Source organism: Lygodium microphyllum, chromosome 10 (genome assembly GCF_053477565.2).
Source record: "Lygodium microphyllum isolate KBCC chromosome 10, Lygodium_microphyllum_v1.1.10, whole genome shotgun sequence".
Classification (NCBI taxonomy): domain Eukaryota; kingdom Viridiplantae; phylum Streptophyta; class Polypodiopsida; order Schizaeales; family Lygodiaceae; genus Lygodium; species Lygodium microphyllum.
This window is the reverse complement of record NC_141144.1, coordinates 41,378,519-41,401,839: the sequence shown is the minus strand read 5'-3', so window position 1 is coordinate 41,401,839 and position 23,321 is coordinate 41,378,519. Positions and strand designations below refer to the sequence as shown.

The following is a 23,321-nucleotide window of genomic DNA, read 5'->3' as shown; positions in this document are numbered from 1 at the left end:
ATGTTTGTCATGTCTATGATATTGTGGCTTTCATAGAAGAACTCTATGTGGGAGATTGGTTGCAGATTGGCAGGTACCTTAGTACACTAAGAAAAAGAGATGAATGGACAGATGAAGAGTTTAAGAAGATCAGAAGGAAAGCCTATGGTTATTTTCTCAAGGACGGATTTCTTTGGAAGCATCCGAAGAAAAGAGGCGGATTACCTTTGCGGGTTGTCTGCGATAGAGAGACACAGTTACAGGTGATGAGGGAGTTTCATGAGAGTCCTTGGGCTGGTCATAGAGGAGTGTGGGCTACTTATGAGAAAATCAAGGAGAAATATTGGTGGAAAGGCATGTATAGAGATGTTTCTCACTTTGTTGAGACTTGCAGAGACTGCCAGATGTATTCAGTAGTGCGTCATCGAGATGAGCTTCATCCGACCTATCCGCTATGCATTCATTATAAGTGGGTAGTTGATTTGGTTACCATGCCTATGGATCTATGGCAGATGAGGTACATTGTTTTGGCTAGAGAGGATCTTACCAATCATGTTGAGGGTAGATCTTTGAGAACGAAGACCACTAGTGCAATGTGTAAGTTCTTATTGGAGGAAATTTTCTGCAGGTATGGTTGCGTGTGTAAGATCACTGCGGATCGTGGTGAATTGGATGCAGATGAAGCTAGGGAGTTTTTCTCTTAGCTAGGAATCAAGTTGGCTCTAACCACAGCATATAATCCAGAGGGAAATGGGAAGAGTGAAAGAGGGCATCCGCCGATAGTGAAAGCATTAGCCAAAGCATGCAGAGGACGGATTGGAGAATGGCCAAGACTTCTACCATTTGCTTTATGGGCTGATCGTACGACTCATAGTGTTACCATAGGATATATGCCTGCAGAGTTGATGTATGGTCAGAAACCTGTTATGCCGATTGAGACTTGTGCTTTGACTTGGTCAATTTTACCTTGGCAGGAGGATTTGACGAGAGAAGAGCTCTTAGCTCTTCGGATTCAACAGTTGGAGAGGAGACCTGAGGATATTCAGCTAGCTATTGACAGGTTGAAGGTTGCTAGACTAAGGAATAAGGACAGGTTTGACAGTAGGCATCGCTTGCGGCCTAGAGCAATAGAAGAGGGAGATTTGGGTATTGGTCTTTGATAGCAGCCTTGAAAATCAGCATATTGCACTTCGGAAGATGGTGAAAAGATGGTTTGGGCCATACATAGTCAGACATGTCTTTGATAATGCAACATATGAGCTGACAGAATTGGATGGGACAGTGCTTAGAGTGCCTATTGCTGGAAAAAGAATCAAGATATTCAAGAAAAGAGATGATGAGGAATATGCATTGGAAGAATTTTCAAGAGAAGAGCAACGAGAAGAAATTCCAATGGAAGAAACAGATGATATGACACCAGAAATGCATAATGAGGAGATTGATCTGTTTGTGGATCTTGATGATAATGATCATGGGTAGTTGGCCCATCCGGAGGATGCACAGGATTAGAGGGGGTGGATGTCGTATTGCTGTGCATTCGAGGTGTGAAAACCACCCAAAAGTCATGTATGTGATTTGATACTTTGTACATACTTAGTTGTTATGTTTGCTCTTTCATTCTATGCCGAAGACGGAGAAGAATAAGGAATTTTGGTAGACTGGTAACTTGAGATGCAATCTCATGGACCACTTTGATTGTGACCAAGGGTTCGTTTGAAAGCTATGGCAGCATAGGAGCATTCCCAATGGGCCAAGAGATACATGCTGAGATCATCCTAAGGGGCCTAGAAAGAGACTCTGTTGTTGGTGACATGCTTGTGGACATGTATGAAATATGTGACAACTCGTGAATGAGCAACGACAGTTGATAGAACAAAACTACCGATTTCTATTCTCTACAGGAAGGATCTTGTGAAATTAGATGGTACAGATCTCATGCTACTGTATGGATATGGATCATATGAGTATCCAATTGAGCTAGAATTTTGATCAAATAGATTAGCGCTGGTTGATAGAGGATTTGTGTATTGTTGCACACATACGCAGAGGGGGAGAGACAAGAAGAAAATGGTATGAAGACGGAAAGCTATTGAAAAAGAAGAACACTGGAGCCTAAATTTGAGATTTTTGCGTAAGAGAGGAGAGATTTTGGAGAATCAAAGGAAGACAAAATCCACTGATTTTGTTTGTGTATCGGCCATGTCGTCATACGTCTGAAGCATCGAAAACAAATAGATGCTCAAGGTCATGGAAGAAGACTGGGCTTCAAATAGAGAGAGAGAGAGATTTCTTATGGTTATTCGCCATTCAATCAGAAGCAAAAACATATCACCTACCTTCGCATTAAAGCTATCGAGAGGGGTTGTGTTATAGGCCGCTTGGTGGGGAAAAAGGTGGGAGAGAGACACACAGGAAAAAACTTCTTCTTTCAATAGAAGGGCGGCACGAATCAAAAAGAGAACGTGTGCTCGATGCAAGAAAAGGGAGGGATATACGACGAAGAGAAAAAGGCGCTGAACTTGGAGGAAAAAAAAAGCTCGGATACAGGGGAGAGTTTAGTTCCTCAAGTGCAGATGCAGAACAAAGGTGGGAGTCGACGGCATTGAACGGGAGGGAACGAAGTCGATTATGGTATTGCTACGAAGGCAGCAGAAGAACGAGTCAAAGCGGAAGAATCGAGCTTATTGTTGATGAAAACGAAAAGACAACGTGAGCTCTACTACGACTATACAACTGAGTGAGGACGATGAAGCAGATAAAGTAGCATGAAGCGACTGAAAGTGGCGTAGTAGGAGACGGCGGACTCAGGTGCGAAGAAGGATGGTGCCAAGAAGATCCCGCTCTTGGACAAAGGCAAGAACCCTCTCAATGGCCTAATAGATTAAGAAGATGATAAGTCTGCAGAAGACGTATTGAGGGTGATGGAGATATTGAGGGTGATGGAGACGAAGCTATCGAAGATCTGGCCGAGTAGCTTGGATTTTGGTCGATGATGTAGCACTATTGGAAGTGGTGGTATAAGGGAATAGAAGTCACTTGCTAGACTTTTTACACGACTGTTCTATCACTCTCCCCCAGCAAACAGAGATGTCCTATCACTCTCCACAAGCAAACAGAAATGTTCTATCGTGCTGCTTGCTCATCAAAATGTTTACCAAATCTCTGAAGAATGTGCTGTAGCTAATCAGGTAGAGTATTGATCAGATATTGTTATTTTGCTGCAACCTCTTGCCACAGGCTACTCCCATGATGTGCATGGACAGATGATCATACATCACAGAAAACCATTGAGCAGTCAATTTGGTGAAACTTTGAACGAGTCATCTGGCTTTGAAGGTCCAAATGTATGTCAACTTCACTACAAGCTAATGGAAAACACCGTTTATTTTTTTTTCTTCCATGGAAGCAGACTTTGTTCTAGTTAAAAATTGAAAAGAGTTCTACCAAAGGAGACTGTAGAAAAAGTTGAGGGCATATCAAAGAGACGTGAAGGACTTCAGTTTTTGAGCAGCCAATTTATAAATCAAATTTGTTTCCTTTATGAAGCTGAAGCTGTTGATGTTGAATAAGGTTGTAAATGTCACGCTTGATTGATCTTCTATCTTGAAATTTATCAAGGACTTCTGAAGTTGCGACATTGCTTTCGAAACCCTTCGACAGCGTCTACTAGCACATCTAAAATTTTGCATCTACAAGCGTGCTTATAGTGAAAACTACACGTGTATATAGACGCGTATATACACCCGAATATAGATGCTCCTATAGATGCAGTTATGGATGCGCATATACACGCGCATATACATGCGCACATAGATGCGATTTTACTTGCAAATTAGACGCAAATATAGACGCACAAAACAGTGTATGAAAAAAAAACCTCAAAGGAGATATGGTTGTTTAATGTGAGCGTGTCTACAGGTGCGTCTACTATGTGGATCAGACGCGCTCTTACATGCGCCAAGTCCACAAAACTCAAAAAAACCTAGGAGGTTTTATGGATCTTCAACACTTGCGCGTCTACGAGAGCATCTACTCTGTATATCAGATGCACTTGTAGACGCGAATTAGAAGTGAAGCACAAAATAAAACTAAGAAAATCAAGCAACAACTAACATACCCAAAGCTAAGAAGGAACCAAAATACAACTCAGAGTAAACACACACACACACACACACACACACACACACAGCGAGAGAGAGAGAGAGAGAGAGAGAAGAGAAGAAGGACTTAGCTTGAATATTTGTTGTGATGGGCAGCAGCACAACTACAAGCTCCTTCTTCTCCTCCATCTCCTTGCTCTTTGGCTATTCTCCTCGTTGTAACAAACATACCAAAAGCTAAGAAGGTAGCAAAATACAACTCAAAGCAAAGATAGAGAGAGAAAGAGAGAGAGAGGGAGGGAGGGAGGGAGGGAGGAAGGGAGAGGGAGAGAGAGAGAGTGAGAGAGAGAGTGAGAGAGATAAGAAGAAGGACTCACCTTTAATCAGTGTTGTGATGGGCGGCGACAGGGCTACAAACTCCTTCTTCTACTTCCTCTCCTTTCTCTTTGCCTCTTTCTTCCTCCTCTCTTTACCCTTTCTTCTTTGCCTCTTCCTTTTTCCTCTCTTTGTGTCGTGTGCTTGTCCAAAAAACCCAAAAGAAATGCAAGACGGGACTACTTTCAAAAGAATGACACACCAGCAATATTTTTCAAAATTTTTTAAAATTTTAGTGCGCGTCTATAAGCGCATGTATATAGAGCATAGTTAAACGCACTTATAGATGCGCATATACATGCGCTTATAGATGCGCATATACATGCGCTTATAGATGCGATTTCACCTGCAAATTAGACGCAAATATAGATACACAAAATAGTGTATTTTTCAAAAAAAAAATAACTTTTAGTGCGCGTCTATGCTCGCGTCTATAAGTGCGTGTATATAGAGCACGAATTGTCTATATACACGTGCTTATATACGCACAGTTAAACGCACCCGACTATGCGCATGTACCAAGCGTATCTCTAATTGCTGCTTGTTGTAGTGCTTATGTATGCCATTACATCCCTTCCTTCATCATCATGGAAGATGCCACCAGTATCTGTAACTCTATAGTACTGGCATACAGGCTCCTCTACATGATCTACTGGTGAGGGTGATCGCTCGCCACCTCCTAGGAAACCCCCACACAAGCCTCGTCCTCCCCCTCGGCTCTCCCTCCTCCCTCTCTGTCGACTACCCTCTGCCTCGCTGGATGCACGTGTGTCGGCTGATGCTTGTGCTTCAGCCGAGGCATGTACATGTGTTGTACGTGGAGTATCTGCAATTGGAGTTTGGAAATTAGTGCAAGGCAAAGACGTCAGAGGCGTTCTAGACATGACACTGAACACCTCGTCTGCTCTGGGAGAGTGACCAAGGTGTCTGATCATCTCTCCCATGAAGTCTTACCTGCTAGAAAAACCTCTAAAAAATGCATTGACCCCCTTGCCGAACAAGGCCAATGTATCATTCATACGGTCCAAATCCAGGTCATTGCTAGATGAACCAGGATGTGACATCTGCAAAAAAAACATAAGAAAAAGACAAATTTGTTTGCATACAAAAAATCATATATTACCTTCATCCACACCTAAACATTTTCAAAGAGCCATAATCCTTGATCCAATCCAACATTAATTATGAAAAATCATTCAGTGAACCTAGAATCATTATGTAAGAGAAGGCTTTTGATGCTCACACATTTTCATTTTTTTCAAGTGTATTTTGCAAACACTTAATAAGGTCCATTTGAGTGAAACAAAGGTGTGGAAATCCCATAGAAAAAATACATGGATGTTGATGGCACTTGAAAGTGCTATTTCTTTAGACATTGAGCATAAAACTTAAGTGCTAATACTTCTCATGAATAAGAAAACTGATAAACACAAACATGGGATTGGTCACATTCATCATTGCAAAAATATATTGTTTAGGTAATGAAAATTGTTTTTTATCAGAGCTAGCTGGCGCATGTATAACCGCGTCTAAAATGCAATATAGATGCGCTCTCAGATGCGTCCCTAAAGTCAACCCTCTGTCTCTAGAGCGCATCTATATCCACATCTGAGATGCAGTATAGACGCGGTGTCAGACGCGGTTTCTAAGTCAATGCTTCTGGCGCGCACGTGTATTCTCGCATGTAGACTGCAGAATACACGTGCCTGGAGACGCGATTTTGAAGTCAAAGCCTTTGTGCAAAGCGCGGACGCAGAATACACGCGCTCTGAGACGCGGCCTCAAACGCAATTAGAGAAAACATTTCTTCACATCTATCCCTGCGTCTACACTGAAATGCAGATGCGCTCAGTTGGCTGATTTTAGTCCGACGACCGCCATTCATGATTTACAAAATGCAATACATAATGCAATCAGAAATCCTAATACACAGAGAGAGAGAGAGAGAGAGAGAGAGAGAGAGAGAGAGGGGGAGAGAGAGAGAGAGAGAGAGAGAGGACTCACCTTGGGTGTTTGGTGTGGCGGGTGGTGATGCTTCTTCCTTCTCCTTCTTTCTCTGCTTGGTAAGTTACTCTCCCTTGATGCTTACTTGCTGCTTGTTGTCTCTTCCCTTTGCTTCTTCTTCCTCTTGTTCTCTCTTTCTTCCTCTCCTTGGCTTTCCTTTTTTCCTTCTTCAGTGTTTGAAATAAAAGAAGAGGTGAGTCATGAGGAAGTGAGGCATGAAGAGATTGCATGTGGGCTAAACTTGAGCTTCGGAACCGCAAAAAACGCAAGAAAGGAAAGGCGCAGTTTGAAAAGAAATGATTTTAGTATGTTTTGAATTTTGACGTGTGCGTCTATTTTGGCGTGTATATGCGCGTCTAAGTTTACGTAAACGCGTGTATAGACACGAACTTAGACGCGCAAATAGACGCTAATTTAGACGCGTACGTAAATGCAAATATAGACGCACATTTAGGTTTTATCATAATTTTTTGTTTTTAAGATAAGTTTTGATAGTGAATTCTTATCATAAGTTTTAATGTATTTATAATGAGTTTTGTGTATTTAAATTGAGATCTTAGAATAATTAATATGCCAGCTTGAAGTTTTTATGTAAACATATAAATTACAAATATTTTGATTTTGTCATGAATTAGGTTTAATCATGTCGTCATCATCACCTAGTGCGGTGCATGTTGATGAGTCAACGAGTACATCCTCAAGTGAGGATGAAACATTACGTCTTCATAATGGAGATGCATGGCTACGACGAAAAATTAAATGCATGTGTGATCGTTGTCGAGGGTGTATTTTTCGAGCACGTCGAGTTGCAATGTCACACCTCAGCTTGTATGGAGAATGGGACCGAGAAAAATCACTGGTATTCATTGTTTTTTTTTAACACTAAGATTGCTAGTCTATGTTACTCAATATATATCAACATACATGAAACTCCCTTTTGTGGTTGAGCAGGATGCGGTGCCACATCCTCAGATGCTCCCTCCCGGGCATCAAGAGGCTGCAAAACGTCGATGCAAGGAGGCATAGTCTTCAAGAAGAGTAGAGATTGACGACCATGATAGTAGCCCTCATGAAATGCCCCATCAAGTCGTAGAGGATGAGATTTTGGACAACAAGGTACACCATCTATTTTCGCAACTGGTTCAGGGAGAAGGTCACTCTACGAAGCCAGATGATTCGCTATACATAGCGTCATCTACTCTGTTGTATGAAGGTTGTACGTACTCCGTTCTTCGTGCATTCATCGAGATACTTAACTTGCAAACAATTTATGGATGGAGCAATGTAAGTTTGGATGCGTTATTGAAGTAGGTATCAATTGAGTTTGGCTTATGAATCATAATATTAATTGTTCTATTTTGAAATCAGACAAAAATATATGTTGGTGGTTTTTTAACTCACTTTTAAAAATATATGTAGGTTATTATCACAAATGCTTCCAAAAGGAAACAAATTGCCAACTAAGAGAGAGCAAGCAAGACATTACTTGACATCTCTGGGAGGCCTTGATTATGTCAAGATCCATGCATGTGTCAATGATTGTGTCTTATTTCGTGGGATTCATGAGTTCGCACGAGAGTGTCTTGTTTGTGACGAATCAAGATACAAAGTGGAGATGAAGTCAATGGATGTGCCTCGTAAGATTTTGCGACATTTTTCGATTAGACGTGCAAATAGACACTAATTTAGATGCGTATGTAAACATAGATATAGACGCGCATTTAGGTTTTATCATAATTTTTTGTTTTTAAGATAAGTTTTGATAGTGAATTCTTATCATAAGTTTTAATGTATTTATGATGAGTTTTGTGTATTTAAAATTGAAACCTTAGAATAATTAATACACCAGCTTGAAGTTTTTATGTAAACATATGAATGACAAATATTTTGATGTTGTCATGAATTAGGTTTAATCATGTCATCATTATCACCTAGTGCGGTGCATGCTAATGAGTCAACGAGCACATCCTCAAGTGAGAATGAAACATTACGTCTTCATAATCGATATGCATGGCTAGACGAGGTTGCGTATCAAAGGTGAGACATACTATCAATTAATTTATTTCTATAAGTTATATTTTATTACTATAAGATGTTTGATCTTAATCTTTTACTACTAGTGTACATTATTCAATGCTATTTGGTGTGAGGGTAAACATCTTCGAACTCAACGTATAGATGAAAAGAGAAATACCCAAGATTGTGGTGTCCTTGCTCACTTCGAGGATGCCAATGGTACCATGGAAGGTTATTGTGGCTTGATCCAAGATATTCTGAAGCTTGACTTCAGACGATTTGATGCTAGGAGGCATATTTCATGGTGGATTCCTTGCCACGGTGGATTCCGTAAACTTTAATGACCGGGGCTCATACACAAAGTGGATTCTTTGTGCGAGAAGTTGATGGGGACACCTATTCTTTTCGAGTGTTTCATCAATTTAGTGTGTACATGGGTGATTCCACAAAATACATATTAAATTAATAAATTTTTATGAGTTTAGAGTGCGCACTTGTAATAAATTAAGGTTAGGATTGATTTCTAACCAGTTGATTTATTTATGTAGCTGAAGACTGCTAGGTATTCACTTTTGTCGGTTTAATTGTATTATTTTACTAACGATTGTGAATGCTTCAGTTGATGTGTAGAGATAGCAGCAGTGGCGGAGGAAAGCATTGGAGGATAGCGAGTATTCGAGTTATCACTTATATTTTGATGGGCGTATACCTTAGGCATGGCGCCTATATTTTGTCGCATCTATTTATTGAGGCATTGGATATTTATTTATTATTTTGTATGTGCATGGGCGCACGATTATGATATTTGTATTTGGCCATTGTATTGGGTATGCCTGACTTTTTGGGCGCCGCCCATTAGCTTTATTTCTATTTTGTGCTAAAGCAAACTCAAAAGCCAAAAGCGTGCTATTTTGTAATTTGGGCTATTATTTGAGCTTGAAGATGATTAATACATAAAATACATGCTTTGTGAAGCGCTCACACAAGGCATGGGGGGAGATTGCACCCAATTGGTCTCTTGTTCATGTCGTGCATGCTTTTTACCTTGAGTTTTGTGCAAAAAGTAGAGTTCTTTTGTTCTTGGGGACCTTCCGGCATTCACTAAGTGAGCATATGGCATCCGATCTGCGCACCAGTGGTATCGGAGCGAAGGTGAGATCGAGAGCTTCCAATCGCTACCCATCTTGTGTGAAGGCGGAGCTCTTGGAATGATGGAGCTCTACGGTCAATCTTATCGTGAACGGTCGATACGGGTGGATTCCTGGCGGTCAAGAACGTTTGTTTCCAGCCTCTGATCGTGAAGGACTGGCCTACAACGGTGGAGGACCACTCCTACATCTTCTTCTCCAAGTCGTGGAAACAGAGAGATAAGTTTCAAAACTCATAAGCATAAAAGCTTAATATAAAGCCTATTAAGCTTAAAGAAGCTTAAAATCTTCCAAAATTTTAGTCAACGGCATCAGGAGGAGATCAGCGTGATTTTCGTGACGTCAAAAAATGCCCCCCCTAAAATTCGATTGTGAGGTCTTTTGAAGTTTTGCAGGATGACGGAACCACATATGGATGACTTAATGGCTGAAGGCGATCTTCCTGAACCTACGATGGAGCAAAAGTTGGATTTAATTATGATGCAGTTGGACGAAGAACGAAGAGCCCGACAAGCATTACAAGTTCAATTGGCTAATTTACAAAGATCGACTACTGACAAAGAGGAACCACAATCTGAAGGTCTAATCTGACATACCATCAATGCAACTCTCGAAGCTCAATCCATCCGCAAAGAAACAAAGATAAGTAAAAGAAATTTCAAATTTCGTACTTTCAATGGCACTCGAGATGGAAAAATTGTTCTTACATTCATCAGTCAGTTCGATGATTACTTTCATGAGGAAACATACGCAGAAAAAGATAAAATCAAGTGTGTCACTAATCATTTAGTGGATAGAGCATCTCTTTGGTGGACCGTGGTTCGTAAGAGCATAGATTGTCCCACTACCTGGGAGAGTTTCCAATAGAAGTTAATGCAGAATTTCCATTCTTCACAATTTCATGAAAAAGCCATAAAGCAATGGGACCTTCTTCAGCAAAAGAGATCGTGATCAGCCTATTCCTCAGTACACTGAACACTTTTGGAATGCATTACTCTAGTTACGCATGCTTGAAGACGTACCTGAAGCGATTCACAAGCGCAAGTATATGTCTGGATTGCTTGGGCATTACTACGTTGAAGTCAATATGTTCAAGCCTGCAACTCTTGAAGACACAATTTCTCTAGCTCATGACAATGAAGACAAGCTTCGAGGAAGAGACAAGCGTCCACAACAATTTCAAGCCAATGGTAACTATGCATCTAAGTAATTCAATTCAAATTTTAGAAGATTTAATTAAGGTCGATTTCCTTCATCATCTTTCCATATGACTTGGGCAAAACCACCTGCTTTACCATCCAATACCAATCAAAACCCCAAGCCAACTTCACAACCAAATCCTAATATTCCTAGACTTCCTGCCATTGCAAACAATGTATCTAAAGCCAAACCTATAGTATGTTACAAATGCCACCAACCTGGACATCTAGCAACCAATTGCCAATCCGAGAAGCCACCGGTCCATATCAACTATCTTGGAGCAATGGAAGATGAAGAACATGAAGAAATGCCTGATTTCACGGAAGATGAAGACGGCATTACTACTCCTTCAGATACTTTACCAAGTATGCCAACTCCACATTCTTTATTGACAATGAAATGTTTAGTGCATGGAAAAGAAAATATTATTTTACATGATGATGGTAGTACTCATGATTTTATTTTTGCAAAGTTAGTGAAAGAATTGAAATTACAGACTGTTCCTACGCATTATCGCATTAAAGCAACATTCTTAGGCACAAGGTATAATAGAACACAAGAGGTGCATGATTTAGAAATTCAAATTGGTGAATATATTGAAAGAAGGAATTTTCTAGTTGTACTATTACAGTCCATTGATATTATTTTAAATATGCCTTGGCTTCATCAGCATAACCTTGATATAGATTATTCCACGCATACAATTAATATTCATTTTCAAGGAAAACATATTACATTGTATGGTATGCATGCATCTAATGCTTTTTCACTGCTTTCTCATACTCAAGTTAAACGTGCATTATGCAAAAGTAGTAAATCTTACCTAATTTCGATGAATGAACTGCAAGTTAAAGAAAAACATATGCACCCTAGACATAAAGAATTTCTTGCACAATTTAAAGACTGTTTTGCAGAATATCTACCACCTGGTTTACCTCCTTCACGTTCAGAAGACCAGAAAATAGATTTAATTCGTGGTACACAACCACCTTGTAAAGCACCATATAGGCATAACCAGATAGAGCAAAAAGAAATTCAAAATTGAGGAATTACTAAATAGAGGATTGATTAGACCTAGTAGTTCTCCATTTGGTGCATCTGTTTTGTTGGTAAAGAAAAAAAATAATACTTATCGTATGTGCATTGACTATCGTGCTTTAAATAAGATCACTATAAAGAATAGATATCCAATTCCTAGAGTCGATGACCTTATGGATAAACTGCAAGGTTCTGCCATATTTAGTAAAATAGATCTTAAATCTAGTTATCATCAAGTGAGATTAGATAAGTCTGACATATTCAAGAGTGCATTTCGAACACAATTTGGTCATTATGAACTTTTAGTGATGCCTTTTGGATTGACTAATGCACTTGCTACATTTAGTAGAATGATGAACCGTATATTTTTGAAATATCAGCATTGTGTTATTGTATTCTTTGATGATATCTTGGTGTTTAGTCCAAATGAGAAAGATCATTATGAACATCTGTCCTTGGTTTTCAAGTTGTTGAAAGATAATCAACTATATGCTAATCCGGAAAAGAGTAAGTTCTTTCAAATAGAAATTGAATATTTAGGTCATATTGTCTCATCAGATGGTATTAAGGTTGACCCTAAGAAGATAATCATCCCATAGCCTATTCTAGTTGTAAACTGAAACCCTCCGAACTTAAATATTCCACATATGATAAAGAATTATTAGTTGTGGTACAAGCTTTAAGACAATGGAAACATTACTTAATGGGTTCTGAGTTTATGATTAAGACTGATCAACAAAGTATTAGACATTTACTTAGCCAACCCCAAATATCTCACCGACATATCAAATGGGCAGCCTTTATTCAGAGTTTTCATCCGATTATCCAATATCAACCAGGTAAAGAAAATGTAGTTGCCAATGCATTAAGTAGAAGACCCACCATTCATAATATTTATGTTATATCATTTGATTCTCTAATTCCTATGAAATATACTTATCACCAGGACATTACTTTTCATGCTGATTGGAATAAATTAGTTGGAAATAACTGGATTCCTATTGATTCACTGTCTTATAATGATGGATTCATGTTTTATGAAAAGAGATTATGTGTTACAGTTCCATTTAGATCTTTTATTTTGAATGAGATTCATTGTCCTCCATACCAAGGTCATATAGGTATCATATCTACGTTGCGTACATTAACTAAAGATTTTTATTAGCCACATATGGACACTGATGTATCTAACTTTGTTTCTGAATGTTTGATTTGTCAAAGAGTTAAGAGATATCATGGTAAACAGTATGGATTACTTATGCCTTTATCTATTCCATCAAGACCATGGGAAAAAATTTCTATGGATTTTATTACTGGTTTACCTAATACTAAAGCTAACCATGACATGATTTGGACTGTAGTAGATAGGTTTAGTAAACAAGCATATTTCATTCCATGTAAGAAAACTTTAACAGCATCTCAGGCAGCACAATTGTTTTTAAAAATTGTTTTCACTAATCATGGATTACCAATAGTTATTATTTCTGATCGTGATTCCAGATTTTGCAACAACTTTTGGATTACTTTGTTTGCTAACCTAGGAACAAAAATTGATTTTTCATCTGCATTTCATCCTGAAACTAATGGACAAACAGAAGCTACTAACAGTATTATTCTAGATCTTTTATGTGCTTACACTATTTCTAAACCACAGACATGGGACACATATTTGAATTTACTACAATTTGCATATAACAATACACCACACACATCTACAAAGAAAGCACCGTTTGAAGTGATTTATGGTTATAGATTGTCTACACCTTTTGCATCTTTATCAAATAGAATTCAGAGTGCTGATGATATTGCTACTATGCACGCTGCTATTTTTGATGAGGTTAAAGACATGATTGCCAAAGCCCAGCAATCATATACCAAAAAAGCCAAGAAGAAAAGACAAGCAATGAATTTCAAAGTTGATGACTATGTCTGGTTGAGAATAGAAAAACATAGATTACAAAGTGTAGATAAACATCCAGTTGTGAAATTAGCACCTAGATTTTATGGACCATTTAAGATTATTCACAAAATTAATGACAATGCATTCAAGTTAGAATTACCACCTCACTTGAAAATTCACAACACATTTCACATTAGTTTATTACAACCCTTTAGAGGCCAATTACCTGTACACCCTGTTTATGAAAACCCACCTTTGTTAGATGAAGAGACTGAAATACTTGAACCTGAAGCTATCATAGATACTGAATGCCAGGAGGCATATTTCACAGTGGATTCCGTGCCACGGTGGATTCTGTGAGGTTTTACGGTGGATTCCGTAAACTTTGATGACCGGGGCTCATACACAAAGTGGATTCTTTGTGCGAGACGTTGATGGGGACGCCTATCCTTTTCGGGCATTTCATCAATTTAGTGTGAACATGGGTGATTCCATAGCGGGTAATTGCGCAAAATACATATTAAACTAATAAACGTTTATGAGTTTAGAGTGCGCACTCGTAATAAATTAAGGTTAGGATTGATTTTTAACCAATTGATTTATTTATATAGCTGAAGACTGCTAGGTATTCACTTTTGTCGGTTTAATTGTATTATTTTACTAACGATTGTGAATGCTTCAGTTGATGTGTAGAGATAGCAGCAGTGGCGGAGGAAAGCATTGGAGGATAGCGAGTATTCGAGTTATCACTTATATTTTGATGGGCACATACCTGAGGCATGGCGCCTATATTTTGTCGCATCTATTTATTGAGGCGTTTGATATTTATTTATTATTTTGTATGCGCATGGGCGCACGATTATGATATTTGTATTTGGATATTGTATTGGGTATGCCTGACTCTTTGGGCGCCGCCCATTAGCTTTATTTCTATTTTATGCTAAAGCAAACTCAAAAGCTAAAAGCCCGCTATTTTGTAATTTGGGCTATTATTTGAGCTTGAAGATGATTAATACATAAAATACATGCTTTGTGGAGCGCTCACAGAAGGCATGGGGAAGATTGCACCCAATTGGTCTCTTATTCATGTCGTGCATGCTTTTTACCTTGAATTTTGTGCAAAAAGTGGAGTTCTTTTGTTCTTGGGGACCTTCTGGCATTCACTACGCGACCATATGGCATCCGATCTGCGATCCATGATTCTTTATATATGTACTGGATCTAAAGTGGTTTAAAGAAGTGGTAACAAATGGTGAATATTGCACAATCAGACGTCATCCAAGTGGTTTTGTAATCATTTACTCTACAAAATTTCACCAAAAAAAGAACGACACATTAGTACTACCTCAACAATGCGAGCAGGTATATATGCAAAAGCTAATTTTTTTATATGTATACATGTGATACATATACACAATATAACAAGTATTTAAGTTTCTTACTTTTGTTTTTCAAATACAGGTTATATATCATCCAATGGTTAACAATAACCGATGGTGGTATGTCATCTCTATATCTAATAGTTCAAAACCAATATATGGTAATATTACCGACATGGAGATAGCAGATGACAATCCAACAATTAATAATGATGTACATGATGACACCATAATGGATGATATGCATGATATAGTACAAGATGAACCTCGTGAGGATGTTCAAGGAAACGTAGAAGAAGACAATAATATGATTGTCGATGATATTGATGAAGTTATTGAGCAATATAGCAACACATGTAATAGTGGAATAGACTTATTGGTTTCGTTACCTCTTGGTAACATAGACCTAGAAGTAGATAGTTTAGCAAGGGCTGATCTCATTGAAGATGAGATGGATCATTCACTGTAACATACTTAATTTTCTTAATGATTCAATGTGTATTCTTAATTCTATGGTTTTTATCATGCGCACACATACATACTCAAGAATCAATAGTCAAGTTTAAAGCTAAATTGAATTTTCCATAATAGAAAGGAAGTATTTTTTATCATCTTCAAGTAGAGAAATTAGGAGATACATATTGCAATGCTTGCTACTAATTGTATAATAAGGTTTCTGTCGCTTGCTGCTAATTACTTATATCATGCTTGTCAACTGGAGGAACTGCCATTCATTAGAGAGCAATGCAAAAATAATTATTAACTCTGGTTTTTTAATTCAATGATCCAATGTGTATTCTTAATTCTATGGTTTTTATCATGCACACACATGCATACTCAAGAATCAATTTTAGGTGGTTAAATAATTATTAACTCTAGTTTTTTTTATTAAATTAAGTCCAATTTCAGGTGGTTAAATAATTGGCGTCTATATTGGCATCTATTTACACAGATATATAGACGCAAAATTCGCATCTATTTACACGCTCTTTTACACGCACATATAGACGCAATGATAGACACGCCCAACTTTGCACGTCTAACATGCGCATCTATGCCTCGTTTATGGTGTAGTGTTTCTAGGACTAAGAATTGAATTTAATTTTTTTTTTCGATGTGTAGGCCACTTGTAAGAAGGACTCTAGTTCTTTTGCTCAAGTTATAACATTATCTATATCCGCTACAGAGACACTAGTCAACTGTACTTGGATATTGAAGTCTAATCCATGCAAGAAATATTGCAGTTTAGCAACAGGTGGGATGGAGATAGAGGCTTGCAATTTGTGAAATACCTCTTTTATCTTCTTAGCGTATGCTCGAGTATTTTCATGGGGCTATTAACATGTCACATTTAGCACATGTAGCCAATATTTTCCACCTCTCTTAAGGGAAAATTCCCTTCGAAAGGTTGTGTAAAATAAATCGATTGTGGTTATGGTAGCGGATTTTATGTTGCGATACCACATTGCAGTCCTCCCTTTTAGATTAATGTTAAAGAATATCATCAGATGTCCCTTGTCCAAAATTCAGCAATTAAACATGAGTTTTTAAAACTCAGTGATGAGAAGCTCCACATCCTCCTACATTAACCCATTGAAGATGGATAGAGGGAAATCTAAAGTTGGTAAATTTAACATTCCTGTAGAAATTGCAATAGGTTGCACTATAACAACAATCTGATTTGCTATAGGAGTTTGTAACAATGTGACTATCACTACAACAAAAAGGCCTCATAGACGCACTTTTAGACGCGATTTTTGAATATAGAGAAAATCTTACGGGCGCGTCTATCCGCCCGTCTATTTGCGTGTCTACGTGTTGCGTCTATAATCGCATGTATGAACGAATTTACACGCAAAAATAGACGCGCAATAGAGGCACATATACACGCGTGAATACATGCGCATAATAAACCAAAATTGCTATTTATTTAATTCATTTTGCACATCTATTAGCGTGTCTATCTTAAAGTTAGACGGGCATATAGACACGCGTATAGACGTGCTTTTACAAGCACTGGTAGATGCGAACGGAAAACAAAAAATCTCATTTTTAAAAAGAAGATATTTAATTTCTTTTTTAAATTTGAATTATCTAGTGCGTGTATAAGCGCGTGTACTCTGCACTGTAGACGCGCGTATGAACGCGCATTTTTTGCAATTTAGACACGTGGAAAGACGCGCTAAAACAGAACTTGAAAAAAAAACCAGGGAGCATGTGGATTCCCCTCCCATACATCAGATTGTGCATTTGGGAAAAAGACAATGTATGTTACAGGTACGAGAATTGAAAATAAAAATCCGTGTATTCATTATAGATCAAAAGCATTTACATGGAAAGTTTAAGTGCTTGCGACCTAAAGAGTGGCCGCAAGCAGTAGGCTCAAAGATCAATCATATATATACAAGAAAACAAGGCCTCATGAGGAGGTATGGTGCTCCTCTACGAATCTGAAGAAAAAACATCTTCGCTAGTACCACCATGGCTACTAGCATCTCTATCCCCCTCCTCGCTATGCTCCACATCCGGATTCGCCTACATACACAAAAGATCAAGGTTGCTTACGTAGACATGGTGGAGAAAAAGTTATAATTAGCTATACTTTTAATAGGAAAGTAAGAAAAACATACCTCCTCTGGCTGTCGAATCCTCATAGCCCGGTTGTATTGGTCCTCAGTGATGATACCCTCCTCATAGAAGTAAAGCCATATGGCTACGCGGTTATGGCTTGGATGGTAACCTACCTCTCTAGGAGTAAGTATCCTACCAATGATAGTAGTCAGTAAAACAATTATGATATATATAAACAATTATGAGACACAATATATTAGAACAAATTATATAAAGAATTGAAAGACATATAAATTTTAAAAAACTAGAAATCAAAATATACTTACAAACTCTGCCTCCCACGACTCTCTGCCGCCTGATCCATAATGCGACGATCCCATTGTTTCCATTTGGATCCGTCGCGCCTCTACGTGCTGGCGACTCTTCACTTTCTCTGCTACTTTCTTCTTGGCTTTCTTCCACTCTATGCAGTGACACATAGGTGGTTGTCTATAGGCTCCATTCCCTTCCTCCTGTCTCTGCAGTGAGTCCCTGGTGCGTGTCATGAGGTGGGATCTTTTGTTGTGAAGCATATCCCTCAGTTAAGTGTGTCCCCAATCACCCAAGAATCGCTAACCCTCAGGATTTGGGTACCTCCTATGGACTGCCCTCAACACCTCGTGCCACAAGCCACTTTTTTAATTTTTGAAGGCAATGAAACAATCTTTATACGTCGCATGCATGACGCTCCTCATGTACGCCATTACATCCCTTCCTTCATCATCATGGAAGATGCTACCAGCATCTATAACTCTATAGTACTGGCATACAACCTCCTCTACGTGATCTACTGGTGAGGGTGATCGCTCGCCACCTCCTAGGCAACCCCCACACAAGCCTCGTTCTCCCCCTCGACTCTCTCTCCTCCCTCTCTGTCGACTACCCTCTGCCTCGCTGGATGCACGTGCTTCTGCAGATGCTTGTGCTTCAACCGATGCACGTAGAGGTGCTGCACGTGGAGTACCTGCATGTGGAGTACCTGCATATGGAGTAGCTCCATGTGGAGTACGTGTATGTGGAGTTTGAAAAGTAGTGCCAGGCAAAGATGTAAGAGGCGTTCCAAACATGACACTGAACACCTCGTCCGCTGTGGGAGAGCGGCGAAGGTGTCTGGTCATCTCTCCCATGAAGTCTTTCCTACTAGGAAAACCTCCAAAAAATGCATTGACCCCCTTACCAAACAAGGCCAGTGTATCATTCATGCGATCCAAATCCGGGTCATTGCTAGATGAACCAGGATACAACATCTGCAAAAAAAAAAACACAGGAAAAAGACAAATTTGTTTGTATACAAAAAATCATATGTTACCTACATTTTCAAATAGCTTTCTTTAGACATTGAGCATAAAACTTAAGTGCTAATGCTTCTCGTAAACAAGAAAACTGATAAACACAAACATGGGATTGGTCACATTCATCATTGCAAAAGTATATTGTTTTTTATCAGAATTGGGAGAGCTGGCGCGTGTATAACCACGTCTAAATTGCAGGTTAGATGCGCCCTCAGATGCGCTCCCAAAGTCAACCTTCTGTCCCGCGCGTCTATATTCACATCTAAGATGCACCACAGACGCGCTGTCAGACGCAAATTCCAGGTCAATCTGCGCGTGCGTGTATTCTTGCGTGTAGATTGACCTGCACACGCGCTAGCACACGTGCTCTAAGATGCGCCCTCAGATGCAATGAGAGGACAAATTTTTTCGCGTCTATACCTGCGTCTACACTGAAATGTAGACGCGCTATCAGACGCACATAGTCAGCTGATTTTAGCCCGACGACCGCCATTGATGATTTACAAAATGCAATACATAATGGAATCAGAAATCCTAAATACATAGACAGAGCAGAGAGAGAAAGAGAGAAACAAAGGGAGAGAGAGAGAGAGAGAGAGAGAGAGAGAGAGACTCACCTTGGGTGTTTGGTGTGGCGGGTGGTGGCGTTCTTCCTTCTCCTTCTTCCTCTCCTTAGCAAGTTACCCTCCCTTGATGCTTGCTTGCTCTGCTTCTTCTTGTTCTCCTCTCTCTTGTTCTCTCTTTTTTCCTCTCCTTGGCTTTCCTTTTTCCCTTCTTGTGTGTTTGAAATGAAAGAAGAGGTGAGTCATGAGGAGGTGAGGAATGAAGAGACTAGGTGAGGCATAAAGAGACTGCATGTCGACTAAACTCAAGCTTCAGAACCACAAAAAACGTAGGGAAGGAAAGGCGCAGTTTGAAAAGAAATGATTTAAGTATGGTTTGAATTTTGACGTCTGCGTCTATTTTTGCGTGTATATGCGCATCTATTGTTCAGATAGACGCAAGTATAAACGCGAATATAGACGCGAAAATAGACACCAATATAGACGCGTAGGTAAACGAGGATGTAGACGCGCATTTAGGCTTTATGATAATTTTTTGTTTTTAAGATAAGTTTTGATAGTGAATTCTTATCATAAGTTTTAATGTATTTATGATGATTTTTGTGTATTTAAAATTGAGATCTTATGTAAACATATGAATGGCAAATATTTTGATGTTGTCATGAATTAGATTTAATCATGTCGACGTTGTCATCACCTAGTGCGGTGCAAGCTGATGAGTCAATGAGCACATCCTCAAGCGAGGATGAAACATTGCGTCTTCATAACACTACAAGATATAGACCTTATAGCGACGTTTAAAGCGATGAAAATACAAACAAAAAAATTTGCCCCCATCGTCGCAAAAAGCATCGTTATTGACGACGCCATAGAATCGTCGCTATATATGTCGCTATATGCATCGCTATATGCGACGTATATAGTGACGCATATAGCAATGGTTGCAGAGAATTTGTGACGCTCATAGCGACGCCAATAGCAACGCGTGCAGTAAATTTGCGACGCAAATAGCGACGATAACAGAGAACAAAATTTTTTATGGTAGGGTAGCAAGCTGCCCTACCACATATAGCACTGTGTGCTGTATGAAAGCCATACAAAATAGTTTCTGCACTGCTGCATACAAAGCGTTTGCAAAAAAAAAGAATGTGTACTGAAATCATAAGACTGATACATGAAATAAATACATGATATCGCATAAAATGTGATTGATACAATCATAAAACGATATCACTAATACATAGAAAATATCTACATAGATCGGGCGACTAAAAACTAAAGGTGTGTGAGCTCTAAGGATCCAAGGGTGAGCTACAAATCCTCGTCCCTCGAAAGCTCGTCCCGCTGCAAAGGAGCATCAAACGGATTCTGCAGAAAAAGAAACAACATATCAATCCACCATACAATAATGCATTCAAATATCTCATGGTAACTACGGACAAGAAAGATGAGTCACTTACAAGGCCGCCGCATCTATACAATCGGTCGATCAATGCCCTGAAACCATGCCTCTCTGCATATCGAGTCTCAAGGCCTTGCGGATCGCGATTTGTAACAGAGTACTGCAAAGAAAACAAAATGCTAACTATTAGAAACATGATTGTCAGTACAAAGAATATCTAAAATAAATAAATAAGCAAAACAAAAGAGAAACTTACAAAGTCCTCCAAATATGTCCTCTGGTCGCCACTCCCAATATGATGTACCGATCCGGCCTCGATTCGTGCCCTCACCGCCTCCCGCTGTTGACTCCAACGTCCTGGCGAATTTGTAGCCTCCTCCCTCAGTCGGCACCAGTTGTCTGCATCTAACCACTCGGGCTTTGGAGCCCCACTCTTGATTGCCTTACGTGAGTTGGATCGTCTATGTGACATGTATGCACGCATGCAATCCATCATCCAGCCCGTAGAGAATCTATCCACTGCGGCTGGCACCGGGAACTCCTCGTGCAAGGATGCTACTATGTAGTCATTGCTCCCCTCCGGTATGTTCCTCCAATGATCCAGGACGTTGTGCCGAAAAACTTGTTGGCACAACTCCCTCATGCGAGCCATCACCCTCCTCCCCTCATCATTCATGATGATGGCTCCTGACCTGCCATCCACTAGGTATCCATAACCCCTAGGAGTATGTCTAAGATGGACCCTCTCCCATCTCCGTCCACGCTCCTGGGCATATCCAGGAGACCCCTGTACATCCGGTGTACCGATGGGGGTACCCTCTCCCAGAGTGCCACTCAAAGGGGTGCCACCAAAAGGAGTGCCACCAAAAGGCGTGCCATCTGCCGACGGCTGCGCAAAAGCCGGAGTAACTGGAGTGGACGTCCCCACAGGTGTGACAAATCCTGGAGGTGACGTAGCTCTAGCTGAACGATGAGACAGAGACACCGCGTCTGTGTCTCCACAACAGCATCCCCCTGATCCTCCTGCAGTCGCAGTCCCTCCCTCTGGCCCAAGTCGTGAGCGTCGAGATCGTATGCTGGAAGCTGAATCATCTGATCGCACTGAAGCTGATCTAGCTGAAGCTGATTTAGCAGAGCGCCCTGACGAAGAACGAGACAGCTCCTGATCTGCCATCTCTCTGAATCTCGCAAGCTCATCTGGAGACATGCATGCCATCATTCCTGAAAATCCTCATCGCTCATCTCTCGACTCATCCTGAAAATGTCAATACGAGCACAGATAAAAAATGATGTTAGAATAATCAATTTAAACTATACAAAGCACATTAATATAAATCATTTTTGAAAAATCCCTCTTAAAATGCATATCTTATCTACCTTTATGGAAGATCTAAACAACGAATTGAGTAATACAATTCTCCAAGAATGAAGTATTCCATGGTCCCATGTTAATCTCCTGACACAACTCTGCATACACTGGAAGGTCGATAGACATGTCACCATAAAAGAACGAGTCTGCCTCGTTCTCAAAAAATTCTATGACTTCTATATTTCCATCATTGTTAGCCGATGCGGCCTCCAAGCTTGCGGTGGCCTCCACCACTTGTAATTTCGATCCCTCTATTTGCATATTTTCTTCATCTAGGCCTGGAACATCCCTTTGATCATATACTCTTGCACCTCCAGGAGTTGAAGGTATAACATACCACCATCGAGGTTGTCGGGGGTTTGGATAGAAGATTACCTGTTCACAAACACTTACAAAGTGACTTCAAACCATTGTGACATAAACCATGTTGTATTACAATTAGCAAGCAAATAACTATTTTTACCTGTTCACAATGGGCCGGCAACACAAAGGTGTCGCCCAAATCCATCCATTTTTTTTCGAAATCTATTTCGAGAAATCCAGATGGACCTTGTCGAACTGTTGCTCCAGCTCCTCCAAGTACCACTTTGAACCACTGCACATCGAATAGTATCATGGAGAAGCTACGGTAATCCACCGTAATAATACTTTGCAAGTTCCCAAAATACTCCGTCTCATCCACAACCGTGTTCGGATCCGTTGCTCGTCCCTGACTCTCTTGCTCAAACCTTGCCATGACACCACAGTCCATTGTGGAGCGCATTTGGTCAATACGCTCCACTTGAAAATGCCGTCCGCGCGACCACGCTGCACTATATATTTTGTACTACACATTGAAACACTCAAATTAGATATAGCAAGCAAATTTAGATACAACACATTCTAGACCCCTCATTACCTTTGGACTACATCCCCTCGAGAACTCCCACTCCTCCATTGAGAGCTT

The 23,321-nt window shown here is 39.7% G+C and overlaps 1 protein-coding gene across 1 annotated transcript; it reads right to left on the bottom strand.

Annotated features, from left to right (window-relative positions):
* Positions 1-21,829: 21,829 nt before the first annotated feature.
* On the bottom strand, positions 21,830-23,321 carry LOC148029928 (uncharacterized). Its single transcript, XM_087687154.1, has 3 exons — positions 22,839-23,321; positions 22,384-22,750; positions 21,830-22,261 (listed from the first exon to the last, which is right to left on the bottom strand). Exons 1-2 carry the CDS (start codon positions 23,136-23,138, stop codon positions 22,397-22,399), a joined length of 654 nt encoding a protein of 217 aa, XP_087543280.1. The 5' UTR covers positions 23,139-23,321; the 3' UTR covers positions 21,830-22,261; positions 22,384-22,396.